The following is a 14,334-nucleotide window of genomic DNA, read 5'->3' on the forward strand; positions in this document are numbered from 1 at the left end:
ATAATTGGTGAAATCACCTAAATTTTAATGTGAATTACTGCCAAATTTATATTATATGTGACAAGCTTGGCGAATTATGAAAACAAAATCAAAAATAGTCATTTGCTTCGCCGATCATTATTAAACCCAAAATATACTACAAATATTCTATTAAAAATCTATTCCTTTTTTAATTTGTATAATTTGATATAAGAAATAAAAATAATTTTTTATATAATTTTTAAGAATCATTAATTTTTATTTTTCCTTACATAAATATTTCAAGCACAATTCATTTTTAAAAAAAAAATTCCACATAATATTCAAAAAGTCTTAAAATGGTTTATTCTACAAATTAGTATTCAATGTAGGTATAAACAAAAACATTAATATGTAAAAAGAAGAAAAAAAAATAAAAAACAGAGAGAGAGACAGAAGAGGAGAGAGAAAAAGATTTTTTAGCCTTAAAACCTATCCACATATGTCCTTATATGAACGCTACCAGAAATGTATAAAAGAAAAAAATCAAACGTTTGTGCAAGTGTATATTCGTTTATTATTCTATACAATATAAATATAGATGTTTGTTTGTATGTATATTTGTATACTATATAATTCCCATGGTATTCAGAAACTCACGTAAAGCTCACATTTTATCATTCGAATGAAAATGTCAAAAATCTATTCTATAAAAAAAAAATCTCAAAAAATAAAAAGAAAGGGAAGAGATGGGCAAGATGTGCCGAAAAAAAAAATAAACAAAAAAAAATCCCTTATTTAGATCCAAAAAAAAAAAAAAAACAAATTTTTTTTTTCAACATTCAATTGTGGCTAATAAAGTTAAGGTATTCTAAATTATTGAAGTATATTTACCCCGAAAAAAAAAAAAAAATATACAGAAATGAAAACGGAAAAATAAAGTTAAGGATAAAAACTTCATTTTTCAGGATAACAAACAACAACAAAAACTATGTAGTACATATTATGTGTATGTGTATGTGTATGTCTATGTAAATAAAACCTAAAAGAAAATATGTTGTACGAAGATGAATAGGGCAAATATGCAATATAAAATGGTTTTTTTTGTATAAAAAGGAAGAAATTTTCATACATACAAACACACTTACAAAGTAAAATTAAGATAAAATTTAGGTTAAAAGGAAAAGATTATTCGCAACTCTAAAGAAATTTTTGTTGAAAAAAAAAAAATAGAATTAAGTATATTTATTTACGCTGGAGATGACAAATAAATGTTGTAATTTAGATTTTTAGGAAAAAAAAGAAATCTAATCAAAAATTAATTTTATATAAAAAATTTTTTTTTTAAATATTTCCAAATTCAACTCTTTATAAATATAGTGAAAATTTAAATTTGCAATTTCATGGTCATTCATTTTTTCTGCAAATTTAAAATGAAATTTAAATTTAAATTATTAAATCATATGATTAGAATTCAAAAATTATTAACCCTATGTTCTGTGACACATATATGATTAGAAATGATATAGGACGTGGTAGGTAATTTAAAATTAGATATTCTATAATATAAGCCTTAATATTTTCCTATAACCATTGCTAATTCACTTCAAATACATCATCTTACAGAATATTCTTAGATGTAGGTGTTTCTTTCACAAAAGTTCAATGACAAAACACAATTAATTTAATTTTAATAGATGAAATAATGATTATAAAACAAAAATGTTTATTAAAATTAACTATTTATAAAGGTTTTTTCAACAGGCCGGGATCATAAAGAGATACAGATAATAAAATCTAAATATAAATTCTAATTTCTATTCATATCATTTCTAATAATTGAATTCATTTTCATTTAAATTTAAATTTCAATATTATTATATAAAGAATTAAAATGTATATTCTATTTGTATATTATTGATACAGTTCAATATTCTCTAAATCTATATTTACAAATTCACAATATTCTATTATAAATTTTAAAAATTAACAAAGAAAAAAGGTCATCATACGATCAAATGCGATGAAAATGATTTTTTAAAAATAGAAAAGTTACATATTATATTTTAAAAATTTGATTTAAAGAATATTGTAGATTTTTCAGAAAAATTAATAAAAATTTTTAAATAACGATAAATAATACTTAATTTATACGATAAATAATACTTAATCTATTTATAAAACAAAGCTTAAATTTTCTAAAAATAAGTAATAATGGTGTGTATTTCTAAAAAAAAAAGTTGTAGAAAAATTGCATACATTTAGGCGTTTCAATTATTAAAATTTTACATGACAAAAAACTTGAAGTACGAAATGCATAAAATTCGACCTAAACAAACTATGTATATACCTATATGTTCTATAATTGTAGCATTAATTTGAATAAAATAATTTTAAATAATGGCTATAGTATGACAATAGTTGCGATATGGTAGGCATACCATATAAAAGATATTAATAAAATGCTCCTTTTACTCTGTTGTATTGACAAACTCAATATTTTGGTTCTTGATTTTTTTGAGCTCCTTTTTCTTGTTATCATACTATCTGGTTGATTTTTTCTGATCTTAAAATTTCTTCTCCTAAAATTATTTTTTAAATAATTAATAAAATATTAAAATATCAATTAAATTAACAAAAATTTAGAATTTTTTCACACTTACTTTTGGTATTAAAAATTTCGAGTGAAATTATTTAAAAAATTAATTTGTTATGAATAGTTGAAAAATATCATAACACTCAAATCTCTTTACTCGAATCACAAAATTTGAATTCCGTTTACATTGCGGGTGTATAAAATTTTGAAATTGTGCTGTACAATTTTGGTTTATATTTTGTACAATGCACTTCTCAAGTGCTCGAAACAAAAAACTTTTGTGGTACGACAACATCCCGATGAGATAATTTTAATATCATATTATAGTTAACAATTTCTCGGTCCAGGTCACTCACAGTTTTATTGATATTTATTTTAAGGACCCAGTTATATAACGAAGTAACAATCTAAAATGAAAAATTGAAAAAATATTGTTAGGATATTATTTTTCGAGAAAAATAAAAATAAAATGGTTAATAAATATAAAAGGTTATTAAATAAAAAACAAAATACAAAAAATGAAAGGGGTTTATTTTCAATTTATGGATAATCTAGATTCGTTTTTTTTTCTCTCTCTCTAAAGTTCTTCCTTCCTTATATTCTCTCTTCTCTTTCACCACATATGATGTGATGACAACAAAATTAAACTGGCATAACAATTTTTTCTGCTTTTGCTTTTTTTTCATATTTTTTATGTGTTGTGTATTCTTGATGGTTCTTTGAACCATGAAAAACAACCATCAAAAAAATAAAAAGAGAAAAACAAGAATAAAATAAAATTGAAAAGAAATTTCACTGTAAATTTATTAGCTTCATAGATCATAACAAAATAAAAAAAAAGAAGAGAAAAAAAAAAACTTCCATTTCCATTTTAAAATAAAATTTCATTTTTCAGTTATTCCGCCCATTTTTCTCTTTCTTTTTAAAACAACCAAAATAATTTTTTTTTTCGTTCTCCTTTTTTTCGGTATTTTTTTTTATAGATAATGCAATAATTTTACAAGGTCATATCATTAAAGGAAAGCAATTTATTAAAGTAAAAATTGTTAAAGCAAACATCAATAAATCTTTCGAACTCACATTGTGTTTGCGTCTTGTGTTGAATTGTGTGAATAAGCCGAAAGAGAAAACACAAAACAAAAATGTTGCATTTATGAGTATTTTTTTGTTTTATTCACTCACTTACTCTTATTTAAGAATTTTAGTCTTCTTCTTTATTTTTTTTGTTCTACTTTTCTTTGTGAAATTTTTGATACTCGTATTAAGAAGAAAATTTATTTGGCACAAATTCCTTAACAGCTCCAAAAAAAAATTTATTTTATTGAATGAATATGGAATAATGAAGATTCAATAGCAAATTAAATAAATTTTAAATTAAAGTAATAAAGAAATTTTTATTCAACTTTTATAAATAAGAGAAATCGGACACATCAATTATTGAAATTATAAATTGTTGAAAATTGGTTATTATTGTCCGAAAAATAAACAAAGCGAAATTATTGAAAGCATTTAAAATTCACACACAAAACTTGTATTTTTAATTTTAATATTTTCTATGTAGTATTGGGCTTTGATTCGATTTTACAGCACAAAATATGATTTTAACATTCATTCGATTTCAGCTTCAAATTTGGAAAGGAGCTTTGTCATAAAATAATAATGAAAAAAATCAAGGAGCCTCTTTATATTTACTTTTATTTTTATAAAAATTTTGATAAGAATAATCATTTTTAGCTAGTTCTCTTATTTTCAAAAAAATGGTATGCTATTTTAAAAATCATTTATTGTTCTTCTTTAATGAAATTTTCGAAAGAAGATCAAATTTTTCTTGTACACTTATTATTTGCGGACGTTTCACCATTTTGATATTGAAATATTATCCGCATTTTGGTCCTGAACTGTTTACCGAATTCGGAACTCAATTAATAGAGTGACTTCTAAGTGTTAATGACTTCATTGTAAATATCAAATCAAATATTTTTTATTTTTATCTAAAAACATTAAAGTAAATTTAATGTAGTCTTACAAATATATATATAAATTGCTCTCTTAAATTAAATTTAAGTTCTATTTATTAAAAAAAAAAAACAATAACATATATCACTCAACTCAATTAATTCAATTGTGTTTGAATTTTACTCACATTTTCAATTCATACGAGAAAATTTTAATTTAAAATTAAATAAAACTACTATGAGCATCATATTAATTTATCATATTTCGATCCTCGCTTTTTATATTTTAAAAAATTTTAAATGGGAGTGTTTTCGCTCTATATATTTTTACTTCGAAAATAATTATGGCCTTCACATTTATATAATACTCGTATGCATAAAACTCAAATTTACGTGTTTTTTTCTTCGTCCTAGCAAAATCATTTACCGTCATTTAGGTTTATTAAATTCCCCTAAATATGTATAAGAACAAAAATAAATAAATATAAAAAGTAGGTAGGTAAAATTATTAAGGAAATTGAAAAATACAATTTTTTAAAATTACATAATTTTAGGCGCAGTTCTTTTTTTTAACTTCTATTAATATTATAGTAGCTAGTAGATTATTTAGAAAATTTCTTTGAAATTTTTCAAATCATAAAAATTTTCTAGAAAAATTTTATTATTTGGAATATCTTACATTTTATAACAATGGAAATTATTAAAAGACCCCTCGAACCCAACTGAACAAGAATAAAATTTTTGATAAACCATTTTTATTTTAAGATTTTTATAAAGAAATTTGATTTACTTTTATACTCTTAATATTTCCCTTATGATTCGCGTTTTTCTCAAAAGAAAAAATTATTATCCTTTTAACCGAACACATTTTTTTCAGTAAAATTAAAAAAAAAAAAGGAAAAATAGAAAAAAAAAAGTTTTACCTTTTCCTATTTTTTCCCTTTATAAAAATTTGACTTTATTAAAATATTTCTGAGAAAATTTAAATAGTAAAAACAAAAAATTTTCTGCAAAAAGGGTAAGAGTTTTTCTTTTTTCTGGGAATTTATATTTAAAATGGATTTAAATGTTTATTTTTTTTTTTCATTTCTATATTAAATCATGTTAATTATTATTATGAAATATAATACACAAGCAATTGTAGAAATTTTCAGATTTTTGCCGTAGAAATTTTGCAGAACAAACATTATATGCCATGAGAGAGTGAATTTTCGAGGAAATTTTATATTCGTCAGTTTTAAATTTATTAGAATAAATAAAGTAAATATTTTTCATTGGAATTGCTTTAGTATTTGCTAGAACGTATAAACTGTAGTAATTTTTTTTGTGTAATGCATTTGAATTATTAAAAACAAGTATATTTTTAGAAAAATTTAATCTAATTTAAATCTTTGTCGGATTAACCTTACACTGTTAAATTGTATATTAAAATTAGTTTATTGGATTCGACGAAAAAATCTTTCGACGAACTAGAAATAGCCATCCGCGATCAGTTTCGAAAAATTTACATTGGGTTTATGCTTACTCCTTTAAACTAAAATGAAATTTGGCCGAAATTCTAATTGTATAGCTTTACGTTAAGCCTCTAATCATAGCCAAATATTAAAATAATTTAATGTTTACAAAATTAATGCTAAAAATAATCTTATTAATTTATGATTTACCTAAATTTTGACTTAATTTTCTTATTTCTATAGTTTATTCAAACGTTAAGTGTTAAGTAAAGTATTTGCAGTCATTTATGAATTGCAATTTCAAAGTTTAGTTCACTGCCTGAAGGAGAAATTAAATTTTTCGCTAAATTTTTTTTTGTAACATAAAGAGTGTGAATCAGATTCAACTACAATATATCGCTTCATCTTAAAATTCAAGTTATTTTACAACCTTGAAAATAAATAACTCAAATTAATTTGTAATTTATTTTTAAAAATTTAAACTATTTTCAATTTTTTAAAATTTTTTTAATTATTTAAAAAATGAAAATTATATCAAATATTAAATTAAATTATATTAAGAATTTGTCAACCTTACGTCATTATATTGACAGGTTACATACCAATTAAATCTAACCTCAAATTAATTGTTATAAAATATTTATATATTATTTTTTTACGATATTGTTCTCTTTTTCAATTATGATTATACTCTCATTATTAGAGTCAGTAGTTTTTTTGTCATATATTCACTTATAATTATTTCACATTATTGTTTAATATCACAATTTATAAAAAGAAAATAAAAAAAAAATAAAAAGTTAACTGATGTGTTAATAACCTTTTCATATTATAAGCGAGTCAAAATAATCTTAACAATATAGGTTTCTATTCAATATAAAATTATATAGATTTAATTTAGCATTGAGAGTAGATGTCGTAGCTGTCGTTTATTTTTTATGCTATTGTTATAATTATTATTGAAGCGGCAACAAAATTATCGCTAACATATTATTTTTAAATAAAGCTTTCTCGTTTTTTTTTTTACAAGTGTTTTATTATTATTGTTTGGTTATTTATATGAAAATGAGAAATTAAATGAGCATTAACTACTGATATGATGATGATGTTTTTTCTTTATTTAATATTTTTTATACATTCGTGTATATATTTTACGGCTGTATTGCATATTACACCTATATTTGTAATATTTTTGTAATTTGATTGTATATTTTTTTTATGTGAATTTCTCGTGCAAAAGAAACGTGATCTTATTGTACAAAAAAAAGAACATTTGTTGTAACAAAACAAAAATTAATCGATTTAAAACCTCTCTTATATATTATAATTATTTTCGCTTTTATAATATAAACATAAATATTTCCTTCCATTTATACAGTAAAGTATCGCATTTTAAATCTATTTAATAAAAATTTTGACAATTTAATAAAAATTTAGCATACTTCATCGCTGAAAAATTCCAGCAATGAAATATACTAAAATTTGCGCTTTGCATACAAAAATACCCAATTAACCTAAATTGATCTAACCTAAAATACCCATGAATCACAAAATAAGTCTAAAATGAATTGTTAATTTTATTAAAATTAAATTATTATACTTATGTATTTACTCTTTGTCTGACAATTGCTACTTTTATATTATAATAAACTACTGTTTTATTTGTAATTACTTGACTTATAATCAGTATTATAATTACAACCTTATTTTTACGAAAATTAAATTCAAATAACTAAAATTCAATAACTAAAATTCAAATATTAAATATTTCAATTATATTACAATTGTCACATAATTGTCAATGTTTCAATTTTTGCATTTAATACCATCTATCGAATGTTATTATTTGGCGTATAAATGACATTAATAGTGATTTTACTGTAAACAGTAGTATAATACAGATAATATTTTTATATCAGCTATCGTAACATTTCAATAAACTTATAAATTAATTAGAGAAAATAAAAAATAAAATATTTAAGTTTTATATTAATATGTTCGATTAATTTTGTAAATTTTGTATTTTTTGTTTTTCTAATGTACAATACGTTGTTTCGCGATTTAATTGCAATTTGTTAACCTGTTAATTAGCGAACACCGGTTTTTTCTTCCAAATTATTATTAAATATAATTAATTTTTAAGATCATATAGTTATGACGTGTTTTTCAAAAAAATATTCTTCCTTAACTTAAATATTCCTTATTGTTTACTAGTGTACATATGTATGTACATTTGAATTTTAAAATAACTCAATTATAATCAGTTTGTGTATAATTAGTTGAGTACTAAAAAATCTACATTAGATTAGAATTTTAATAAAATTTTTCTTTTGAAATTTAAATACATATTACTTTTAATTGCATTTTAAAAGTAGGTGTGTATGGGCTGGCAGATAGGTTAATGTGGGCTGATGAATGAGAGCGTTTTCTGCGAAACACAATAATTACCTCAAATACATGCATGCTTTCTTGTTTTAAGTCTTTGTCTGCGTTGTTATTTTTGTATTAATTTTTCTTCTACTCCTTACATTTCAATAATATTTCCTTGGTTATTGAATAAAATAAATCTATTGTTTTTTTTTTTACGTGATCTTCCATTTTTATATTAAAATTAACATCGCAATATTCCTTATTTGTTGCTTTCCTAAAAATGAAAATAATTGATTTAATAAGAATATACTACTTCGATTTTAAAATAATTAATAAAATAAATTTTGTAATCATGTTATTGAATTCTTAAAACTTCAAAGAATTAAATTTTTTAAAAAAATTAATAGAATTATAAAATAATTTTGAAGTCTTGATTATTTATGAATACTTTATTCTTTTTATTATAATTTTAGATTCACCCGCAAATCGTGCTGTTCAACAACAAATGAGAAGAGCTGAACAAAAGAAAATTATTGAAGAACATGATGATCATATAACACATACATCAGGTACAAGTCATTCAGGATCTGGTAGTGGTAATAAAGAAGAAGATGATATATATGAATTTAAAAGTACACCAAAAGATTCATCATCTGGTAGCGGTAGCGAAGATAATAAACCAGATAATAGGAAAATTGATAAACGTTCAATATCGGAGGAGAAAAATTCTGATGATCCATTAAGTGGCATAGGTTCTAATAATTCTGGAAATATATCTGTCAGTTCAATTTCTAGTAAAGTTAATACTAATTTAACAGGTTCCTCATCAAGTGGTGGTAGTGGTAATTTGAATATTAGTAGCGGTAATTCCGGTAATAATAGCGGAGGTGGTGGAGGGGGTGGCGGCGGAGGTGGTAGCAGTAGTAGTAGCAGCGGTGGTGCAACAAAACGTGTATACTCTGACATTGAAGGGCATGATGATACTAGTACTGATGGAGATGAATTAAAAAAAAGAAGACGAAATTATTGTGGTGATAATACAAATAAACAAGGCGCTGGCGGTCGTAATACACAATCACAAAGACAAGAAAAAGGTGTTAAACAATCAGGTGGATCAAATAAATCATTGGGAGGTCTTACAGGTAAAAACTCAACAAATTTAGAACGTAAAAGTCCATGTCCAAGTCCAAAATCAACATCAGCAAATAAAAATACCGATAGTGATACCGAAACAGATGATAATAAAAATTCAGATAGTTTTGGTAATAATGGTGGCCCAAAAGTTCCACCATTAAAAATTGTTATACCACAACAAAATCCATCCGGTGATAATGAAGTTGGTCCGCGTAATGGTAAAAATAATTCAACACGTAATCATCAAGCATTACCATATGTAGTTGCTTCATCATCGAATAGTAACGACAGTGTTGCAGCTGATAGAGAAAGTACATCATCAAGATGTGGTAGTCCAGCTGATAGTAATGGTAAAAATAGTTCATCTAGTTTAGCTGCAGGTGATGAAAAATCTAATATGAAGGGTACAAGTGAAGAACGTGCCCAACAACGAGTATTACGCAGTTCCCATCGTGGTGGTCAAGGTGTTGATAGAGGTTCAAATAATTCCTCACCACAACTACAGAGTAGTTCACCATCCCCGGCTGGCCCAAATGAAAAAGAGGATAATTCTATTGAAGATAAAAAAGTGATTGGATCATCATCAACTGGTGGAGGGACGGCATCTGGTAATGGTAATTCAAATAAAAATAATACGAATACAAATAATCCTAGTCCAGCTAACAATTCATCAGCACAAAATTCTCAAACAGAAACAGAATCAAATGCTGGTAATGTGCCAAGTCCATCTGCATCATCAACTTCATCGACATCAAAAGAAGTACCACAGGGAAATGTAGAATTACATCCACGTAAACGTAAAATTCGCGCTAATAAACAAGATGATTCATCAAATAAAAGTTCAAGCGCTCAATCAAAAGATAGTCAAGCGAATTCAAATGAATCTACATCAACAGTTAATGAAGTCCATCCACACGATCATCCATTTACGAATTGTTATCAAATGTATTTGAATATTAGAAAACAAATTGAGAAAAAGCATAAATCATTAATGCCAATACAACCTCGCCCCCCACAAGGTTTTAAAGATTATCTATTGAATCGTAAAACATATGCATTAGCTGGTAAAATACCAACTGAACCAGTTATTACAATTCCTAAAAATTTACCTAATCAAATGAAAGAATTATTTACCACACAAGAAAAAGAACGTTATAAATTAAAAACACAACATACTATTGAAAGAGAGAAGTTAGGACTTACTGTAGAACAGGAAATATTACGAGTTCATGCAAAAGCAGCACGTAGTTTAGCATGTCAATCTTTACCTTTATCAGTATGCACAATTATTAAAGATCAAGAAGTTTATAATATGATAACACCAGAACAAGAAGAAAAAGATCGTAATGCTAGATCACGTTATAATGGAAGACTGTTTCTTAGTTGGTTACAAGATGTTGATGATAAATGGGAGAAAATTAAGGTAATATTTAAAATTATTTAATTTAATTCCATTCTGAATCGATTACAATATTAATAAATAATATTAATTTTTAATTTACATTTTAGGAATCGATGCTATTAAGACATCATAATGAAGCTGAAAGTTTGCATGCGGTTCAAAAAATGGATTGGGAATGGTTAATGAAAGAGCATTCTTTATGTGATTATAAATCACAACCTGTGATCGATGAATCTCATGTGCCAATGGTACATGTTAGTGATGATTTCGATTTATTGCCAGCTTAATGATTATTAGAGATGCAGATTTGTGCATTTTAAAATAACTTTTAGTTTTAGCTTTCTTTTTTTTTTGTAATTTGTAATAATTCAATGGTATAGACTTTGAAATTATTTCTTTTTAAGAAAGAAATTTTTTGTGATTTCCTAAGTTTTAATGTAGGAAGGTAATAAAATTGAATAAGGATTAAGAAATTATTTGAATATGTAAAAAATGTTCAAAAAAATAAATGTGTAATGTAAAATGAATTAAAAAAAAATTTGTGTTTATATCTCATTTAAAATGTTAAAATGAATGATCTTAACCATTAACTACCACAGCTTGGATAAGTAATTAATTTTTTAAGTAGAAATAGAGTCAACACTTTTTATGATCTCTAAATAAATTTGCAATCGACTATTCTTTAAACGAAATAATAGGAGACTTTGTTAAAATTTTAAGACCTTCACGCAAAGTATATGATATATTTTTGCGTCTTGTATAGATAGTGCATGTTCTCATATATTGCAGAACCACTTGATTTCACTATAATTTTTTAAAACCATTTTCGATTATAATTTCTAAACGAAGAAGTAATTTACTAGTACCTATTATAATTAAAGTTTATGTGTTGTGATTTTATACTGCTTATAGAGAATGAAGCGCAGCAGTTTTCTGTAACGGTAAAATACATAAATTAAATGTTAAGCATTCTACATACTCTACTTGCTACTTTAAATATTCTAAAGATGTAAAAAGTATTTTTATCTTACCATTTCAGTTATTTTAAATATGATTTTATTGTTTTTCAATTATTTGACTATCCATTTCTGGATTAATATCTTTTTTTTTCAATTTAAATTTTATTTTATATCACTGTTTAATCTACCGAACTGAGAACGCTACTGGTTAGACTACTACTAGTAAAAATGAAAGCATTACACCACTTTCAAATTTTTAATTTTTATTCACCACATTAATTTTACGCGCCAAGCATTTTTTTTTTATAGAAATTCACCAATTCAACAGTTTCATTTCAGAAGTTGTCATAAGCAAAATATAAAATATTTAAAAAGTGTTTTAGAAATAATAAAATATTTTAAAATTTCCGATTTATCGAAAATTTACATCTTGAAATGAAATCTGAGCTATATATATTATCCTTCAAGCAATCCGGCAAACCGCAATTTGAATTTGCTACTAATATTTCGTCAAATAATTTTTAAATATTAAATCGAATGACTGTTTACCGTTATGAATATATAACTAATTAGCGTTCCATACCGATTAAGGACATTATACACTGTCAAGTAAGTTTTAAGTCTTAAGATAAAGTTATTTGTACCTACAAACTATAAATGAAAATAATAATTAATAATTTTCCTAATTTAACACGTTGATATGTAAATGTTATAAAAATTTTTTTATTTTTATATTATATAAAATTTGTAAAACCTAACAACAAACTAAAACTTCCTTAAGCTTCTATATTAGTTGCTGAATCGCATGCCTTAGCATTCACTTGCTTTAATATGGCTTTAAGACCTTTTCCAGGTCCACATTCGAAAGTTCTTGGAAAATGTTTGCCTTGATCTCTTTCATATAAAATATGTAATGTTTGTTCCCATTTTACTGGTTTTACAATCTGTAATTTAAATTGTTGGACAAAAAAAAATGTAATTAAAACAGTAATTAAAAAAATCAGAACAGAAACGAAATATTACCTGCTGAGGAAGTTGTTTAAGAATATGACCGGCATTTTTATATCGTTTTCCATCAACATTTGAGTGTACACTTATTAAAGGATCCTCAATTGGAATTTGTTTAAGTGCTTTCCTAAACGGTTCAACGGCTGATTCCATTAAAGGTGTGTGAAATGCACCATTAACAGCTAATCGTTTTATTCTTTTAATTTTAAATAATTTTGAATTAGTTTCTAAATATCGTAATGCTTCCATATGTCCAGCAACTATTTTACAATGCGGATATAAATAGTTAGAAACTTGACAATATGGTTTTTCAATTCCTTTCTCAAGGCACCATTGTGTAGCTTTATTACATGCTGCACCTATTTCTGAGTCTGGTCCAAATAATACCTTAAAATAACAAAAAAAAAATATATTCTAAAATTATCCTTTATGCATAATAAAAATTATAATTGTACAGTTGCCATTCCACCTTCGCTCATCTCACATGCCATTTGCATAGCTTCTGCTCTGACTTGTATCAATTTTAAAGCTTTATCAAAGGGTATTGAACCAGCAAAAACCAAAGATGTTATTTCTCCTAAACTAAATCCAGCTGTTGCCACACAATTTTCAATTGCGTTTGGTCTTTCCTCTTGTAGTTTTTCGACCGCTGCCAGTGAGGATACAAAAACTGCAGGTTGACAATAACTTGTTTTATCTAATTTTGATTTTGGACCTTCAAGACAAATTTTCAATAAGTCGTAATTTAAAACTTGATTAGCTAATTCAAAAATGTCTCTTGAACCGGGACAACTGAGTAAATTTTTTCCCATTCCTACATATTGTGAACCTTGCCCTGGAAAAAGAATTATCGAACATTCCCTTGGATCTCTTGCTGGTCTAATAGATTTCAATTTTTGATCTCTTTTGAGAACCGTTCCCTCCGCATATGGTAAAGTTGACCATTGGTTCTCTGGACTTGTTGGCTTAATATCAGATCCAATTACTGCAGATTCTAGTAAAGATTTAATTTTTTCCGATTTATTATCACATTGGAATAATGATGTTCTATGTATATTTCGGGAAAATAATTTGTACATATTACAATAAAGTAATTTTTCTAAAAATGCAAGATAAAAGATCAAATTTTTATATTTTTATAAGGAGAAGTAGAATGAAACAACGAAGTAAACAAATAAATTTGATAATTTAAAAGTGAGGTTATATTTTGTGTTACAAACGTCAATTTTTTGAAGCTTTCACCACATTCAATTTAATTCAACCTCAATCGACATCAATGTTTACATTCTCAGTAAACAAATCTACTCATTTTTGCTACTCAATAAGAATGAGTGGGTTCATAAAAATGCTTTTGGTTGAAACAAAAAATATAATAACAATTGATAGTCACTTACCACAAAACATCATTTAGCCTATTAAAATTAAACTGTTGACGGTGGTTATTCTGCCGTTTAATTATGTTAAGTTGAATGGTGTTCATGTGGGAAGTGGCGGTTGA

General features: G+C 24.9%; 2 protein-coding genes across 7 annotated transcripts in view; one reads left to right on the forward strand and one right to left on the reverse strand.

The window, feature by feature from the left end:
- LOC129612903 (uncharacterized transmembrane protein DDB_G0289901) overlaps positions 1–11,398 on the forward strand; it is a 65,902-nt gene extending 54,504 nt beyond the window's left edge. For 5 of the 6 annotated variants that reach the window (XM_055526734.1, XM_055526735.1, XM_055526731.1 and 2 more), the window contains exons 2-3: positions 8,807–10,890; positions 10,977–11,398. In XM_055526734.1, the coding sequence (XP_055382709.1) occupies positions 8,839–10,890; positions 10,977–11,156 (2,232 nt within the window). In that variant the 5' untranslated portion in view covers positions 8,807–8,838 and the 3' untranslated portion in view covers positions 11,157–11,398. The remainder of the gene's footprint in view (positions 1–8,806; positions 10,891–10,976) is intronic. The other variant, XM_055526733.1, reaches the window with a different exon arrangement.
- Positions 11,399–12,527: 1,129 nt separating this feature from the next.
- LOC129612870 (probable malonyl-CoA-acyl carrier protein transacylase, mitochondrial) lies at positions 12,528–13,983 on the reverse strand. Its single transcript, XM_055526675.1, has 3 exons — positions 13,292–13,983; positions 12,852–13,223; positions 12,528–12,772 (listed from the first exon to the last, which is right to left on the reverse strand). Exons 1-3 carry the CDS (start codon positions 13,913–13,915, stop codon positions 12,605–12,607), a joined length of 1,164 nt encoding a protein of 387 aa, XP_055382650.1. The 5' UTR covers positions 13,916–13,983; the 3' UTR covers positions 12,528–12,604.
- Positions 13,984–14,334: the final 351 nt, after the last annotated feature.

The sequence above is a fragment of the Condylostylus longicornis genome, unplaced genomic scaffold, assembly GCF_029603195.1.
Source record: "Condylostylus longicornis isolate FDR11 unplaced genomic scaffold, ASM2960319v2 ptg000077l, whole genome shotgun sequence".
Lineage (NCBI taxonomy): Eukaryota > Metazoa > Arthropoda > Insecta > Diptera > Dolichopodidae > Condylostylus > Condylostylus longicornis.